Source organism: Camelina sativa, chromosome 20 (genome assembly GCF_030686135.1).
Source record: "Camelina sativa cultivar CO46 ecotype springtype chromosome 20, ASM3068613v1".
NCBI classification, from domain to species: Eukaryota; Viridiplantae; Streptophyta; class Magnoliopsida; order Brassicales; family Brassicaceae; genus Camelina; species Camelina sativa.
Window position 1 is genome coordinate 30,601,505 of NC_141899.1, and position 18,858 is coordinate 30,620,362.

The 18,858-nt window shown below is 44.5% G+C and overlaps 1 protein-coding gene and 1 pseudogene across 1 annotated transcript; one reads left to right on the forward strand and one right to left on the reverse strand.

Moving 5' to 3' along the window:
* Positions 1-7,124: 7,124 nt before the first annotated feature.
* Positions 7,125-7,628, reverse strand: LOC147919656 (uncharacterized). The gene is made up of 2 exons (XM_087504040.1): positions 7,254-7,628; positions 7,125-7,196 (listed from the first exon to the last, which is right to left on the reverse strand). The coding sequence occupies exons 1-2, from the start codon at positions 7,626-7,628 to the stop codon at positions 7,125-7,127; spliced, it is 447 nt and encodes a 148-aa protein (XP_087360166.1).
* Positions 7,629-8,762: 1,134 nt separating this feature from the next.
* Positions 8,763-8,863, forward strand: LOC147919657 (small nucleolar RNA R71; annotated as a pseudogene).
* Positions 8,864-18,858: the final 9,995 nt, after the last annotated feature.

The window sequence follows — 18,858 nt, forward strand, 5'->3', positions numbered from 1 at the left end:
GATCGATGTCCTTTTAGGTGGTGTCGATCGATGCTCTGACTCTGATCCGACTCCAACTTGATTTCCTTCAGTAAAATGCTCCAAAATAATCCAAATTGTTCCATATTGCTCCATCCGTGCAAAATTCCTAGATAACCTGTAAAGACTCAAAAATAACCTAGAAACAAATCAAAAGACTCAAAAAAACACACTTATATCATGGTTAAAAACCGTAAAAACCATGATATATCAACTCCCCCAGACTTAGCTTTTTCTTGCCCTCAAGCAAAACAGAAACTTAGACCTGTGAAAGAGGTTTGAAAACATAGAATTCACTCAACTGCTGGTAACTGATCTTCGCACTCTTCATCGCCTTGACTCTCAAGAACTTACTTCATATACTTTGTCAATTGAAAAGCATCAACATTCCTTACTCAAATCCCACAATCCTCTAGAATCTCTAGTCTCACCATTGCCATCTCATTACATAAATTAAAGCAAGTACAAGTGAGTTCTTACCTTGTGGTATTCAAATAGTGGCATATGAACTCTCTTCAGGCCAAGTGAGTTCTTCTTACATCTCCTTTCCTCTCCCTTTTCTCACTTCCATTTTTTTTTCTTATTATTTTTTTCTAATCAAAGGTGTAAGCGAATACCGGAGTCATCGGTAATTTACCTACCCCTCGCTTCCAAGCTTTGTGTGATCATTTGACTCAAGAGTAGAATAATGAGGTCACTGGTAATTTACCTACCTCTCTAAACTGATCAAAATCATCTCATCTTTTATTCTCTCTTTTTTCTTCTGATTTTTCTCTTTTTTTTTCTAAGCACTGAAGGGAAGAGAGAGGGGAGACATACTTTGAAAAATTGCACTGCCTTGTATGGCCCGAAGAAGAAGTCTAGTCAACTGATTTCCAACCCCAAAGTAAGAGATTAAGTCCGGTTAAAATCATGATAAAAGTTGAGATAGCATTGGTTGAACTAGATATCCTTTGAATAAGGGCTTTTAGGATTGTTGATACAGCTCATAGTCTTTCCACACTTCAGTTCTGAGGTCAAGCTTAGTCAAGAATCATTAGAGTTTTAGCCAAAGAACAAGAACCAATAGCTAGAGATCATAATTCAACATAAATTTTTGAAAAATTTGACTCAATAAAAACAAAAATACGGTTTTGACACAAGACACAAAAACCAAGTAAGTATTTAGTACTAACCTCCCCCAGACTTAAAACAACACTGTCCCCAGTGTTATCAAGCAAGGGAAAAGTCAAGAAACAAAAATTGTGTTGAAAAATTGAAAGAAAAATTGAACAGATTCTCGGGTTATCCAACCGGCGTTGACCGATGCCATTCAAAGCAGCATCGATTGACACCTTCGGCGAATGGTGAATTTTGGCTGAATCTCCTTGTTAGTTGCAGTTAGTTGTGTTCATGTGTTGTTGGATCAATCCTTTGATGTTAATTCTGTTAAGAAGCACTCAAACACAAACACGGGTTAAAAGCAACATGATAGATAGATAGTTCATAAGTTCAAACAACTTTCAAACACAAACTGACTCAAAGCAAGAATAAAAATGACTCAATCCTAAAAAAGGGAAAAAGATAAAGAAAAACCATGATCAAAAGCTAAAATGTAGCAGAAACATCATCATCACCATCATCATCAGTATCGTGAGCATCCTCAGCATCCTCATCAGAAACAGGATCAGCAGATGGTGAAGATGGCGAAGGGGACCTGCGCCTAGTACGCCTGGTAGGACGAATGCAGCCACACTGAGAAAGTCGAGCCATGCTATTCCAGATGGCACGCAAAGCAGAAACCACATAAGTCTGATGAGCTCCCTGGTCCATAGTAGCAGGATCCTGTAGTGGCTGTGGAAACTCAAATGCCGCAGTCCCAGAAGAAGAACCAGTCTCAAAACCCCCAGCAGGGTTAGTAGCAGCTGCAGCATCAATAGTAGTCTGCGAAGCGCGATGGCGACGGGAAGGAGCATAAGCAACATAATCATCTGGTGAAGGGCGAAAACGCAACTGCTCAGGATCTCTACCAATGGTGGTAAGATCAGGTCGTGGAAAGCGGACAAAGTGCTCTCCTGTGTCATCAACAAACCTCCACAACAAACCCGGTTTCAGCCAATGTGCACTCCTCAAATACTGCTCATCCATAAGCTGTCTCTTAGTGACAACACTATAACCATCAGTAGGAATCTTCTTGAACTGAAGGATAGCAGTAATAAGGCTCCCCACAGCCTCTTTCTTAGCTCCAATACCCAGAAATGGCTTGGTCTAAAGCTCAACCAAGTAATGTGCGAAAATAGCCCCAAGGTTGAGGCACTGAGGGTCGCAAGGCTCAACAGAAGCCAAAGAAGGGACCATGGCGCGAACTCCAATGTTCAGAAAATAAAGCTCTGCTGCTCTCATCTTATTAGGCTCCATCTTACACTGAAAAGTGGTAGCAACAGCTCTAAGAACATACCGGAGTACAGGATGGCGGACCTCTGATTGAAGCATCTTCTTGGAATTATACACACCAAGTCCTATGTAGGACCACAAAGGAGAGAGATCCTTATAATGCTTGGGCAAAGCAACATTCTGATAAAAACGGACCCAACGAAATACATCACAAATATGAGCAAAAGTGATACTATAAGGCATTCCGTTGATGAAGAAATGCAATTCACCGGCTCTTGCCATTGGTGCCTGCTCATTCTCATAAGTGACCCTAACATATGCCATGAACTGTCGCACTAAATCCGGATACAAATCATACTGCCTAGTACAAACGGTTCCTAAACCCATCCTATCAAGCAAATCCAAGACCTCATCATGAATTTCCAACCTATGAAGAATAACAAAATCAACAAACCTTGTAGGCTTAATCTCAACTCCCAACCATGCATTGTAGAGCATTGTCTCATAATCTCCCCAAACACCCACTGGCCTATTGATGAATTCAGGCTTGCTAAGCTCAGGAAGCTTGTGTTTAGTCCATTCTCTCTCAGTTGGAATTGGTAGACCTTCTTCTTTTGGCCATGGGAACCTTGATGGAATGGGAGATGGAAGAGAGGAGTCAGGAAAGGTGGTGGGGACCGTCATCGAACGTCGTGGAGGCTGGGGAAGGCTCGCCGGAGTTGGCGGAGGCGGACGGCGGCCGGATTGACGAGGTGGCCGAGTTGAAGAAGAAGCTTCGCCGTCGTTGGTTCGAGTCCTCTTGTTCGATGCCAGCACTCCAAAACACGAAATTGACACTAGATCCAGGTAGAGGAGAGAAAATCTAGTGGATTAGAGCTTTGAATCACTCAAAACGGAGCTGTAGCGAGAGAGTTATGAGGATTCTAGGGTTTAATCGATTTTGGGTTGAATGGAGGAAGAAGACGAAGTCTAGCGATTTTAATCGTCCTTTCTCGGGTTTGAGTGGTATTGACCGATGCCCATCCAAGGCAGCATCGATCGATACTCCTTCTGTCTGACCCGGCCCATTTTCGATCACAAGCCCACTCGATTGAAACCCAGCAAAATCAAACCCGATGGCCCGTTTTCTCGTCTCTGGTCCATAGTAGCGTCGACCGATGCCCATATAAATGGTATCGGTCGATGCTAGCTTTGATCAATGGTATCCGTAACTTTTTCTCTTTTTATTTATTTTTTTCTATTTTCCTGAAACAATAAAAACTCAAAACCAAAAATTAATATGTTAGTGATCCTAAAAAGCAAAAATTCAAAATAATTAATTTTTACCAGTGGGTTGCCTCCCATTCAACGCTTGTTTTAAGTCATTAGCTTGACTTGGCAGCGGATTAGGCAGAGGGTGCATCATCCAAACGCACAATGTGTCCATCTGGTATCTCAGCTTTTGCCCAATAGTGTTTCACCCTTTGGCCAGTGACAGTGAATTTTTCTCCTTTGGAGTTCAACAGCGCAATAGCTCCATATGGTCTGACTTCTTGAACAGTAAAAGGACCAGACCAGCGGGAACGCAGCTTTCCAGGAAACAGCTTCAAGCGAGAATTGTAAAGGAGAACCTGGTCATTAGGCTCAAAGGGTCTGGAGATGATCTTCTTATCATGATAAGCCTTGGTCCTCTCCTTGTACAGCTTGGAATTCTCAAATGCATGAAATCTCAGCTCATCCAACTCATTAAACTGCACTAACCTTCTCTCTGAAGCTGTCTTGGCATCAAAATTCATCAACTTAACTGCCCAGGCTGCTTTGTGCTCCAACTCCACTGGTAGATGACATGCTTTCCCATAAAGCAGATGAAAAGGTGTAGTGCCAAGTGGTGTTTTATAAGCAGTTCTATATGCCCAAAGTGCATCATCAAGCTTCATAGCCCAATCTTTCCTTGTAACACCCACCGTTTTCTCTAGGATCTCCTTAATCTGCCTGTTGGAAACCTCAACTTGTCCACTAGTTTGAGGATGATATGAACTGGCCACTCTATGTTGAAGACCATACTTTATTGATAAAGTGCTTTCCTCCATCACTGATGACTATTCTAGGAACTCCAAACCGTGGAAAGATAATGGTCTTAAACAGCTTAAGAACCACAGCAGAATCATTCGTTGGACTTGCAATTGCTTCAACCCACTTGGAGACATAATCAACAGCCACTAAGATGTATTGATTCTTGTAAGAGGAAGGGAATGGTCCCATAAAGTCAATGCCCCAACAACACAAACTTCAACCTCAAGGATAAAGTTTTGTGGCATCTCATGCCTCTTACTAATCTGACCTTTCCAATGACAAGCATTACATCTAGAGACAAACTCATTAGCATCCTTGAACATTGTTGGCCACCAAAACCCAGTTTGTAGAACCTTAGACACTGTCTTGAAAGTAGCAAAGTGTCCAGCATAATCTGATCCATGACAGTGAAAAAGAACATCAGGAACTTCTGTCTCCGCTAGACATCTTCTGTAAGCACCATCACTGCAATGCTTATACAAATAAGGCTCATCCCAATAATATCTCCTTAGCTCTCTCAAGAACCTCTTCTTATGATAGCATGTGAATTTGTCTGGTTCCACCTTTGCAGCAAGATAATTGGCAATATCAGCATACCAGGGTTGATTGGAGCTAGCCACAGCAGCTAAGTCTCCATCATTTGACCAATCCGTTTTGGGAAACAAAGGGTGTCGATCGATGCCACCTAGTTGGTGTCGATCGACACCATACGCATCCGAAGACAAAACCTTTGATTCTTCATTCCGAAACCCAGTATCAACAAAATAAACATGCTCTTCAGGTAGACAATCACGAATTGGGACATCATCATCAATCCTAATCCTGGACAAGTGATCAGAAACACCATTCTCTATCCCCTTCTTATCCCTCACTTCAATGTCAAACTCTTGTAGAAGAAGAATCCATCTCAAAAGTCTAGGCTTAGCATCCTTCTTCTGCATCAAGTACCTTAATGCAGCATGATTAGTATGAAAAATTACTTTTGAACCAACCAGATAAGATCTAAACTTCTCAAAAGCAAAAACCACAGCCAACAACTCCTTCTCTGTTGTTGCATAATTTCTTTGTGCCTCATCAAGTGTCCTGCTTGCATAGTAGATTGCATGAAGTTTCTTATCTTTTCTTTGTCCCAGCACTGCTCCCACTGCAAAGTCACTAGCATCACACATTACTTCAAATGGAAGATCCCAATCTGGTGGCTGAACAACAGGTGCACTCACAAGCTCCTGCTTAATCCTCTCAAAGGCTATGCAACATTCATCAGTGAATTCAAACTTGACATCTTTGCACAACAAAGCAGAAAGTGATCTTGCTATCTTGCTGAAATCCTTGATAAAACGTCAATAGAACCCTACATGTCCAAGAAAGCTCCTCACTGCCTTCACATTCTCTGGTAGTTGAAGACTTGTCATCACCTCTATCTTAGCGCGGTCAACTTCTATTCCAGCTTCTGAAACCATGTGGCCAAGCACTATGCCATCTCTAACCATAAAATGACATTTTTCTCAGTTAAGCACCAAATGCTTCTCTTCACACCTTGCTAGCATCTTACAGAGGTTGTCTAAACAGCTTTTGAATGAAGATCCATAAACTGAAAAATCATCCATGAACACCTCCATATAATCTTCAATCATATCAGTGAAGATTGACATCATGCATCTCTGAAATGTTGCAGGAGCATTAGAGAGACCAAAAGGCATTCTGCGGTAAGCAAAGGTACCATAGGGACAAGTGAAGGTGGTCTTCTCTTGGTCATCAGGATGAATAGGAATCTGGAAAAAGCCTGAGTAACCATCCAAAAAGCAGTAGTATGGTTGATTAGCTAACCTCTCCAACATCTGGTCAATGAAAGGAAGTGGGAAGTGATCTTTCCTTGTTGCAACATTCAGCTTCCTGTAGTCTATGCACATCCGATGACCAGTAATTGTCCTTGTAGGGATCAGCTCATTCTTGTCATTCTTCACCACTGTGACTTCACCCTTCTTAGGAACAACATGTACCAGACTAACCCAATTGCTGTCAGATATTGGATAGATGATCCCAACATTCAGCAGCTTCATGATCTCCTTCTTGACAACATCTTGCAGATTTGGATTCAGCCTCCTCTGGTGCTTAATGGATGTCTTAGCTCCCTCCTCAAGATGAATTTGATGCATACACAAGTCTGGAGAGATTCCTGCAATATCATCAAGAGAATAGCCAAGAGCCTTGCGAAACTTGCGCAGCTTGCTTAGCAGTAAAGTGAGCTCTGCATTGTTTAAGGAAGCACTAACAATAACAGGATAAAAAGAGTTCTCACCTAGAAATGCATACCTTAAACCTGTAGGAAGTGGCTTGAGATCAAGCTTTTGAGCTTTTTCATGACTCCAATCAGAAACCTTTGCAGCTTGTGAAGAAGTACTAACCAATTCCTCTTGTGCAACCAGCTTCTTCACTTGTTCATTAGCATCAAGCAGTTTGACATACCCAGCAGCAATGTCATCTAGATGTTCAGCTTCTTCAGCAGAAGCAACCAATGCTCTCTCTAATGGATCCTCAGAATGCAGCTTCTGGAACATTTCTTCAGCCAGATTAGACAATGTGTCTACATAGAATGTCTGGCCATCAATGGTTGGCCTCTTAACCAGTTTCTCCATGTCAAAGCATATTTGTAAATCACCAATGTTGAGACCAATCTGACCCTACTTGACATCAATTATAGCTCCAGCAGTAGCTAAGAATGATCTTCCCAGAATAGGAGAGTCCTTGGGTTCCTACTTTAACACCACAAAATCAGTAGGTATCAAGCATTCACCAATCTTAATTGGAACATCTTCAAGAACACCATCTGGAATACGAACAGATCGGTCAGCAAGGATGAGAGTGAGCTTAGTAGGCTGGAAGTCTGTCATTCCCAGGCTGAGTGCTACTGATCTTGGCATAAGGTTGACGCTAGAACCAAGATCACACAAAGATCTATCAAATCTGTCAGTGAAGATAGTATAATCAAGAACAAAGCTCCCTGGATCAGGAAGTTTTTCTGGGATCTTGTTCTGAATGATGGCACTGACTTGGGCTGATATCATCATAACTCCTTGCTCAGCATTAAAATCCTTGGTTACCATCCTCTTGACATATCTCCTAAGCATTGGAGAAGTCTTAACAGCATCAACCAAAGGCAACTCAAGAATAATCTTATCCATCATGGCTTTGCACTTAGCATCATCTAGCTCTTGTTTAGACTTCCTTGGATTCTTGGGGAATGGAACCTTAGGTGTGTAAACTCTTTATGCAACTGGAGTGGAAGATTTCGCATTCAGAGTTTCTGTCCGTGGTTGGCGTTGATCGATGCCATCTGGTTGGTGTTGATCGACGCTTTGTTCTGGGATTTTGTCCGAAACTTCGCATGGTTTGGGTGCCGACCGATGCCCATGTGTGTCGGTCGATACTGGCTCGGCAGAAACATCCTCTTCGTCGTCTATATCAATCAACTCCTGTAGATCATCAGTTTGATTCTTCTGGGGTATAGGATGGATTTGTTTGCCACTTTTCAAAGTCACTGCATTGCAAGAATGTTTAGGATTTGATTCAGTTCTTGAAGGGAGATAACCTTCTTGCCTTTTTATAGACCCAGCAGTCTGTGCAACCTGACTTTCCAGCTTCTTGACATGGATGTGCAAAGCTTCAAACTTCCCATTAAGATCAGTGTAGACATTATCTAGCTTCCCATTGAAAGTCACTGTCATTTGCTCTTGACCTTGCAAAAGCTGCTCAAGCATAGCTTCCATCTTACTAGTTTCAGCTGACTTAGGAGGTAGGGATTGATATGAATTGTTGCCATAAGTCCTGTGAATCCACTGTTTTGTTGCTGCTTCTGATATTCAGGTTTGGGTGTGAAACCAGAAGAGTTGCCCTGAAAGTTGCTGCGCTGGCTGTTTCCACTGTAAGGCCTACTACCTTGCTGATTTCCAAACCTCTGCCCCTGATTCCCATAGACATAGTTCACCTCTTCTTCCTCATGATTTCCTTGATCAGGTTCTGGCTCATATGTCTCAACTTCAGCAGCAAAGTGAACAGATTTCTTACCCACAAAGAGATTATGCACTGAATCCAGCTTAGCATTAACAGAAGCTAACTGGTTTGAATCATATCCTCCATGTACTCTCTTCCTTTCAGCATCTGCTCTCTTAGTACTATTGCTGGCAGCTAAGTTCTCAATCAACAATTCAGCATCTTCTAACATTCTTGTCTTGAAATTCCCATGACTTGCAGCATCTAAAGCCAACTGATACTCCCAGTCACACCCTCTGAAGAAGATACTTAGCAATTGAACTCTTGAGAAACCATGGTGTGGACAGTCCCTTTGGTAAGCCTTGAATCTCACCCAAGCTGCTTTGAAAGCTTCATCTGGTCTTTGCTTGAAAGAAGACAGCTTGATTCTCAACTCATCTGACATTGCATCATCATAGAAGTAGTTGAGGAAGACCACCTTGACATCACGCCAGCTTGTCAATGATCCAGCTGGGCAGCTGTTTCAACCACTGAGATGCTTCTCCTGCAAGTGAGTAAGGGAAGAGTTTGCAGAAGATGTAGTCCTCAGTCACCCCATTAGCATTGATGCTAGTCACCAGATCCTCAAAATGCTCAATGTGGTCCAAGGGCTTCTCATTGGGCAAAGCAGAGAAAGGTCTCTGCCCAACTAGTTGAAAGTACGCAGGTTTCAACTCAAAATCGTTCCTCTGGAAAGGGGGAGGAACAATAGCAGACCGGTTCTCATACACCAGATCAGCCCGATTGTAGTCAGCAATGGTCCTGATCAGATCCCGGTTGTGCTTCTGTCGTTGAACTGGGTTCTGTACGGGGTTGGCAGCTCCACGCACGTCTGTAGGTGGGTGTCGATCGATGCCACCTGGTTGGTGTCGATCGACACCTAGATCCGGATCATCAACAACACCAGCTTGCTGGTTCATGACAGCCTGCTCGTTGACAATAGGTTCGGCAATCACATTGCCTTCAGCATCAATCTTTTGGCCCTGCTCATTGCGCAAGTGGCCCTCTTGATTCCTCAAAACACCAGCTTCATCACTGAAAGGACCGACCTTTTTTTTTTTTTTTAAATAATGAATAATAAATATAATATAATAAAATAAACTACAGCTAGTGGTCCCATACCCACTAGCCACCTAACAACAAACACATTCAACAGCGGAATAACATAATCAATATCCAATAATAAACCAATAACCAATAACCAAATAATTAATATCCAGTATTAATTCCAACCAGCATAAATCAAATAACCAGCAATCCTAACAATGCTCTAAGACTCAACTCTAGCAACCTAACAATGCCAGATAACCAATCAACCGAGTCCCTAGAACATCCTCCTCTTCATTGCCTTTGATTCCACGATCACACTTTGCCTTTACCTGCACACCACAAACAACAATTGAGATGCGTAAGTATTATCACAAATACTTAGTGAGGCAATCCTCCCATCTACTGGGCTATACACACAAGCAATAAGATCTCTACATGCCACAAACAACAATCAATAAAACAAACCAGGCATTAAACAAAGCATACAACATTCATCGTAACTGGAAGAGGGGTGTCGACCGATACCAGATAGTGTCGATCGACACTGACTATCTGGTGTCGACCGACACCAAACTGGTGTCGACCGACACCCTGCCCGACACTCCCGAAAACCCTAGTTTGTGTCGACCGACACCCCAACTGGTGTCGACCGAGACCGATGCCGAGCAGCGATTTCCCTCGATCAGAAACTCCTACTCTCGCCTCCAATCTTCTCCAATCCGCTCCATGCACTCCCAGAAGCCAAACCCAGTCCAGACAGTGACGAAATACCATAGAGAACTCAAAGAAACAACCACATAAGCACCAAATCACATAAAATCTAGAGATCTTAGCTTAGATAAGCCATGGTCATGCACTCACCTCTTTCAAGAAGATTCTGACCAACAAGAATGAATTCCCTCACTCCTAGCAAGCTTCTAACACCTTCCCAGCCTTAGATCTCCCAAGAACAGCAAGGAATCTCTCAATCTCTTCCCAAAAGCTCAAGAACACTCTCTCTTTTGATTTTCTCTCAAAAACGGCGAATAACACAAAAATAACACGACCCTAGGTCGTTTTCTACCTCTAAAACTCGATTTTAGGGATTCCCTAAACCAACCACGCAAACCGGACAATTAAAATTGAACCGACCAAACCGGCCACAGCTGGTGTCGATCGATGCCCCACTAGAAGGTGTCGATCGACACCCTTACCAAATTACCAAAAATTGGTTCGCGGGTGTTACAATTCTCTCCCACCAATCTAGATTCGTCCTCGAATCTCGAACAACCATCAGTCAAGGACTCCCGTGCAACCGTCTCCACGGCCCGCACTCCTCCAACCGAGCTACAGAAGGTCACCTCTAGGCGATAGACTCACGTTCCAGGCGTCATTTGCTCTTGACTTTTTGGACTTTCCTTTACTCCTAGGCCTAAACCTTGAGTTTTTATTGGCTCCTCATCAGACCTAAGTCTGCATGCCAAAATATATAAGGAAAAGTCCAAACTCGTCTCTCGGGTTGCCACCCTACAGCGCCCCCCCGGATCGTCATCCGAAGTCGATATACCAACCATACTCCCGAGCCACAAAGTCCCTTAATATGGCAGTACTAGGAGAACCTAAGTCCCCCAAGAGTCGCGAGCAAACGATTCTGAACACGTCTGAGTCCTATCCCTATCCAAGTTTCCTTCCCGTGGCTCGCGTAAAACATCTCAATGTCCTACCAACCACATATCCCCTCACCGGGATACCCCATGACCACACAAGGATCATATTCACGCCACAAAGGCCATCTGTCCCGAAGGACCGTCTGTCCCGAAGGACCATCAGTCCCGAAAGACTGTCTGTCCCGAAGGACCATCAGTCCCGAAAGACCGTCTGTCCCGAAGGACCATCAGTCCCGAAAGACTGTCTGTCCCGAAGGACCATCAGTCCCGAAAGACCGTCTGTCCCGAAGGACCATCAGTCCCGAAAGACCGTCTGTCCCGAAGGACCATCAGTCCCGAAAGACCGTCTGTCCCGAAGGACCATCAGTCCCGAAAGACCATCTGTCCCGAAGGACCGCCTTAACAGGTACTCTGGCTAAGCAGCCTGCCACAAAGGCCACACAATAACAAAAGAATACTGCCACAAAGGCCACACCATAACAAAAGAAATACCGCCACACACGGGCACACTGACTCAAAAGTCCGCCACTAAGGCCACACAAGCCCCTCCAAGGCTCTCCATCGCTAAAATGGACAAATTCCAACTCCCGGAAAACTTTCCATATTTGGCACTTTCCATTTTTGGAAACTTTCCACTTTTGGAAACTTCTATTTCAGGAAACTTCTTCCAAAACCCCGCCTCACGGAAACTTTGTACCCCGAACACCACCTCATCTTGTTACTGAGTTGCACAACCAACCACCCCAAGCGACCGAGTAACAAGAGAGATGTGCTGGAATACTCCATTCCCGCTCCAGCCACGGATTACAGATGGGACCAGGCTAAACAAGCTCAAGTCGCGGCTTGCTTCTCATACCACTTCTTGAACCTTGCCTTCATCTTTGCCTCAGGCTCCCAAGTCTGCTCCTCAACACCATCACAGTCCCACAGGACTCTCATCAAAGGAATCTTCTTCTTCCGAAGTTCCTTGATCCTCCTCTCGAGAACCCTCACTGGTCTCGCCTCCAATGTCATGTTAGGCTGAAGATCCTCAGGGATCTTAGCCAACACCTCCTCTCCCTCACGGAGACACTTCCGCAACATTGACACATGGAAAACCTTATGGAATGCACGCATCACCTCAGGTAACTCCAATCTATATGCCACTGGTCCAACCCGCTCAATCACTCTGAATGGACCCATATACCTCGGACTCAACTTGGTCTCTGACAATGACCTATTCGGACCCCGCAACATAGCCATCTTGAGGTACACTCTGTCTCCTACCTGAAACTCAAGATCTCTCCTCCTCCTATCTGCATAACTCCTCTGCCTATCCTGAGCCTCCTTCATGTTCAGCTTGAGAACCCAAATTTTCTCTGAGGTCTCCTGAACAAAACTAGCACCAAACATGCTCCTCTCCCCCACCTGAGTCCAGCATAATGGTGTACGACATGGCCTCCCATACAAAGCCTCATAAGGAGCCATCTTAATACTCGCCTGATAGCTGTTGTTGTAAGCAAACTCTACCAGGTTCAGGTGATATGCCCAATGGCCACCCCAATCCAACACACACATCCTCAGCAAATCTTCCAGCGTTTGGATCGTCCTCTCTGACTGTCCATCAGTCTGGGGATGATAAGCTGTACTCATATGCACCTTAGTGCCCATATCTGCCTGAAATGCCTTCCAGAACACTGAAGTGAACTTAGAATCCCTATCAGACACAATGCTCGCTGGCACCCCATGCAATCTGACTATCTCCCTCACATACTTCTTAGCCAAGACCGCTGTTCCATCAGTCTTCTTAATGGCCAGAAAATGTGCAGACTTAGTCAACCGGTCCACAATGACCCAAATAGCATTAAAGGTCCGTGACACTGGCAATCCTACCACAAAATCCATGGTGATCATATCCCACTTCCACTCAGGAATGGGTAAACTCTTCAGTAACCCGCCAGGAACCTGATGCTCAGCCTTCACTAGCTGACACACATCACACCTCGAAACCCAACTAGCCACATCCTTCTTCATCCCGACCCAATGATAGTACCTCTTGAGGTCACGGTACATCTTAGTCGCTCCTGGATGAATGGATAACTTGCTCGCATGAGCCTCTCTCAGAATCTCCTGTCTCAACTCCTCATCCTTGGGCACACACACACGACCGTGCACCAAGATAGTACCATTATCTGAGACCTGGTACTCTGAATCCACATCCTTAGAGGCATTCACCAGCCCCAAATCCTTCTCCTGAGCCAACCGCACTCTACTCAGAAGATCTGCTCTATCTACTGCTTCCAAACCCAACGGTTCCTGTGAAACAGCACATAAGCTCAAAGCACTGATCTCCCCTACCAGAGACTCCATCTCCTGCTCCTGAGCCGAAGCTACCCTCTTCCGACTCAGAGCATCTGCAACCGTGTTAGCCTTACCAGGATGATAGGCTATCTCCAAATCATAATCTGCCACAAGCTCCATCCACCGCCTCTGTCTCAAATTCAACTCAGGCTGAGTGAATATATACTTCAGGCTCTTATGATCTGTAAACACCTGTACCTTTGCACCATAAAGATAAGATCTCCAAATCTTCAGGGCAAAAACTACAGCACCCATCTCCAAATCATGAGTAGGATAGTTGCCTTCATGCACCCGCAACTGCCGCGAAGCATAGGCAATCACCTTCCCATGCTGCATCAGAACACACCCCAAACCAACTCTAGATGCATCTGTATAAACCACATAGGGTTCTCCCTGCTCAGGCAAAGCCAACACTGGCGCAGTAGTCAACATCTCCTTCAGGCTTGCAAAGCCTTCCTCACACTCTTTTGACTAGACAAAAGGAACATCCTTCCCTGTCAACTTAGTCATAGGACGTGCTCTGCTTGCAAACCCCTGCACAAACCTCCTGTAGTAACCCGATGCCAGATCCACCTTGGAGAACCAAGTAGCACCCCTCAACTGATCCAACAACTCGTCAATCCTCGGGAGAGGGTACTTGTTCTTCACAGTGACCCGGTTCAAACCCCTGTAATCAATACACAACCGGAAACTCCCATCCTTTTTCTTGAAAAACAACACCGGCGCTCCCCACGGTGACACACTTGGACGGATGAATCCCTTACTCAACAAATCCTCTAGCTGCTTCTTCAGCTCTGCCATCTCTCCTGGAGCCATTCTGTAAGGAGCCTTGGATAACGGTGTCGTCCCTGGTTCCAGTTCAATGGTAAAAGGATCCGACCGAGATGGTGGTAATCCCTGCAAAGACTGAAACACATCCTCAAACTCCTCCACTACCGGAATACCGCTAACCGTAGACTTCCCCACTAACTCTGGCATAGATATAGTAACCAAATAAGCCTCACGGCCCTTCTCGATCATCTTCTCAGCCTGAATGGCTGAGATCACGAGACTCCCTGAAGTCGGTCTAATACCCTGAAAAACTAACTTCCCTCCGGGACGCTCAAACTCCACTCTACCCCGATAGCAATCCAAATGCACCATATGCCGATGCATCCAATCCATCCCGAGAATAACATCATACAGCTCCATTGGACTGATAAGCAAATCCGCTGGCCATGACTCTCCTGCGATCTGAATATCAATTCCTCTAGCTCGTCCAATAACTCTCAGGAACTTGCCTCCCGCAACTCTAACAACTCCTGTACGCTCTCCAGGATCCCCGCTGATCCTCGCACACTCTGCACACTCTGGAGTAATGAAGCTATGCGAAGCTCCAGAATCAAACATAACGTGGGACTTAAACCCGCCCACCAACAAGGTCCCTACACAAACCTCATGTGTTGAGAACCTAACACTTTATCACAGGAACATAAAATCTGACCCTACTAAAATTCACAAAGATTAAGTACCAGAAATTATACCTGTGATCGCTCCGGCACTAGTTCCACCAACCTCTGCTGTCGTGTAAACCCGTGGCGCCTGCTCAATCCGTGCTACCTGCTGACCTCCAGGCTGCACCTGCTGCAACGCTGCCACTGCTGCCGGCTGCAACTTGGGACACAAGGGCCTGATGTGCCCTGGCTCCCTGCATTGATAACATACTCGAGGCCCTACCGTCGGAGCACTCCTCTTGGGACAGCTAGCAATCTTATGATCCTTGCTTCCACACTTGTAGCAACTCGCACCACTCTGTGTCTGCGTAGCCTCCCACTTCCTCTTGGTTCCCTGTGCAGGCCTACCGCCCCTGCTCGAACCACCCTGCTGCTGAGCCCTACTAGACTGAGCCACTGGAGTAGCCGACACTGACTGTGCCCGGATATCCTCCTCAATCTCTGCTGCAGTCTCAACCAGCTCTGCACGCGTAGCAAAACTCCGCCCTCTACAATGAACTCTCAAATCATCACGTAGAGCCCTCAAAAACCTCCTGATCTGAGCCTCCTCATGCTCCATAGCCCGACCTCCATAACAAAGAAGTCGACTGAACTCCAAGTCCAGCTCCCGTACTGACCGTGTCCCCTGAGACAACTGAAGGAACTGCACCTCCAAACAATCCAATGCCTCTCTAGGAAAATACTTGCGGTTGAACTCCAAAACGAAGTCAGTCCAAGTCATCTCCCGCTGCACCCTCCTAGCAGCCACAGATCTCCACCACAACTCAGCATCACCACTCAAAAAGTAGACCCCTATGTCCACCCAAAACTCCTCAGGACATCTCAGAGTGTGGAAGTTACGTTCCACTCTTGTCCTCCACGCATCCGCAGCAGTAGGATCTACACCTCCCGAAAACTGCTCAGTACGCAACCGACCCATCTCTGTCAACATGCTGAGATAATGAGCATGGACCCCCGCATCCGCAGCCACTGGCTGCCGCTCCTCCGCCACCACTGGTGGCACTGCTTGAGCCTGAGCCGGTACCACTGGTGGTAACCGCGCCAACACCTGTGCTAGCAAAGCCGCAACATCAGTACCAGGGACTCCACCCGCTGGGACTCCCACACCCGGGACCCTAGCATCACCGGCCACTGGAGCATCAACACCGCCCCCTCCTGCCACACTCACGGAATCCCCCGGAACATCCTGCGACTCGCCAACACCCTCAGCTGTCACACTCTGGTCCTCGGTCTCACTAACCACTGGGGCTCTATCCCTACCACGACCACGTCCGCGACCACGACCGCGTCCACGACCTCGACCAGCCACAACATCCTCTCTAACCATCTGCACTACCATGAACAGAAGGCTAAGCAAACAATTTCTATTATAACACAGAAACATAAACTCACCGTGGAATCACACACTCGGCTCGAAGAGGATGTTCTAGGACTCCATGCCACACACAATTGACTAACTCACATAATCAATCAAGCATGCAAAACCCAAAGATCTACTACAGAAACCTAGTGAACCCAAACCTAGAACCGTAAGGGCTCTGATACCAAAATGAAAGGACCGACCTTTTTTTTAAAAAAAAAATAATGAATAATAAATATAATATAATAAAATAAACTACAGCTAGTGGTCCCATACCCACTAGCCACCTAACCACAAACACATTCAACAGCGGAATAACATAATCAATATCCAATAATAAACCAATAACCAATAACCAAATAATTAATATCCAGTATTAATTCCAACCAGCATAAATCAAATAACCAGCAATCCTAACAATGCTCTAAGACTCAACTCTAGCAACCTAACAATGTCAGGTAACCAATCAACCGAGTCCCTAGAACATCCTCCTCTTCATTGCCTTTGATTCCACGATCACACTTTGCCTTTACCTGCACACCACAAACAACAATTGAGATGCGTAAGTATTATCACAAATACTTAGTGAGGCAATCCTCCCATCTACTGGGCTATACACACAAGCAATAAGATCTCTACATGCCACAAACAACAATCAATAAAACAAACCAGGCATTAAACAAAGCATACAACATTCATCGTAAATGGAAGAGGGGTGTCGATCGATACCAGATGGTGTCGATCGACACTGACTATCTGGTGTCGACCGACACCAAACTGGTGTCGACCGACACCCTGCCCGACACTCCCGAAAACCCTAGATTGTGTCGACCGACACCTCCACATGGCATCGATCGACACTCGCCAAAGTCCCGAGCCGTCCTCGCGTTGGTGTCGACCGACACCCCAACTGGTGTCGACCGACACCGATGCCGAGCAGCGATTTCCCTCGATCAGAAACTCCGAATCTCGCCTCCAATCTTCTCCAATCCGCTCCATGCACTCCCAGAAGCCAAACCCAGTCCAGACAGTGACGAAATACCATAGAGAACTCAAAGAAACAACCACATAAGCACCAAATCACATAGAATCTAGAGATCTTAGCTTAGATAAGCCATGGTCATGCACTCACCTCTTTCAAGAAGATTTTGACCAACAAGAACAAATTCCCTCACTCCTAGCAAGCTTCTAACACCTTCCCAGCCTTAGATCTCCCAAGAACAGCAAGGAATCTCTCAATCTCTTCCCAAAAGCTCAAGAACACTCTCTCTTTTGATTTTCTCTCAAAAACGGCGAATAACACAAAAATAACACGACCCTAGGTCGTTTTCTACCTCTAAAACTCGAGTTTAGGGATTCCCTAAACCAACCACGCAAACCGGACAATTAAAATTGAACCGACCAAACCCGCCACAGCTGGTGTCGATCGATGCCCCACTAGAAGGTGTCGATCGACACCCTTACCAAATTACCAAAAATTGGTTCGCGGGTGTTACAATCACACATTAGAATGATCATATTAACCATCTTCAGAGATTTAGCTGCTTTTCTGTTCTCACGCTCAAGTTTTCCCAACTCTTGGTTTGACAAATTCACAGTAGGACCAGACTTGTTGCTCCTTGTGTGAGGTCTAGGAGGCATGCACCTGAAACACCAAAGAGAAGAAAAACAAAAACGTGTAAGTAGAAAATAAAAAGAAAAATTTAGACGAAATTAAAAACTCAAATCTAATGATAGATCAGAGAGTCCCCGGCAACGGCGCCAAAATTTGATAGGCTCAAATTAATCCCTAGAGCTACTCACTCAAACAAGAGATCACTGTAGTACTTAGGGGTCGAATCCACAGAGACTCAAGATCAAACACAATAGATTATAGAGTTTTGTTATTATGCTAAACAAGTTAATTTAATTAAAATAAAAGCAATGCAAATATTTAAATGAAAGTGTTGTAAATTCAGAAAATTAAAAGAGTTAAGCCTAGGGAATTTCTCAGGAAATTATGAAATATTAAATCAGATAAATTAATTAAGGTTCAAGCAATAAAGATCAACTCTAAACTTTTGGTAAAATAATCAGTTCTCACTGCAATTATATTCTAAATTTAAAACCAGAAAATCCAAATCTCTTTGTAAAATTCTAAATAATAAATCAGCTTTAAGAACAAGTTTAGATAAGTTCACAGAATTATTAATTCAAATCTCTTTGTAAGAAACAATTATGCTCATCAATGGTTTAATCAAGAAAACAATTATATTCTCATATCAATTTATTTCCCTAAGATAACAATTCTAGGTGATTAATCAAGAATTATTGTGAAGAACAACCAAGGATGAAGATCATTAAAAGATTAAGAACCCTAAAAATCTCAGATCTAATAAATCATAAAAACTCTATGAAAAACCCTAAACCTAACAGGCAAATTACTCAGACATGTTAAATAAAGCACAAATCATAATTCTAAATAACATGCAATAGATATTAAAAGTAAAGAGGGAGT

Coding starts and splice junctions, on each gene's coding strand:
- LOC147919656 (XM_087504040.1), bottom strand. CDS start 7,628: ATGATGGATAAGATTATTCTTGAGTTGCCTTTGGTTGATGCTGTTAAG. Junction 7,197..7,253: donor CAGATGGTGTTCTTGAAGAT/GTTCCAATTAAG, acceptor GTGTTAAAGTAG/GAACCCAAGGACTCTCCTAT.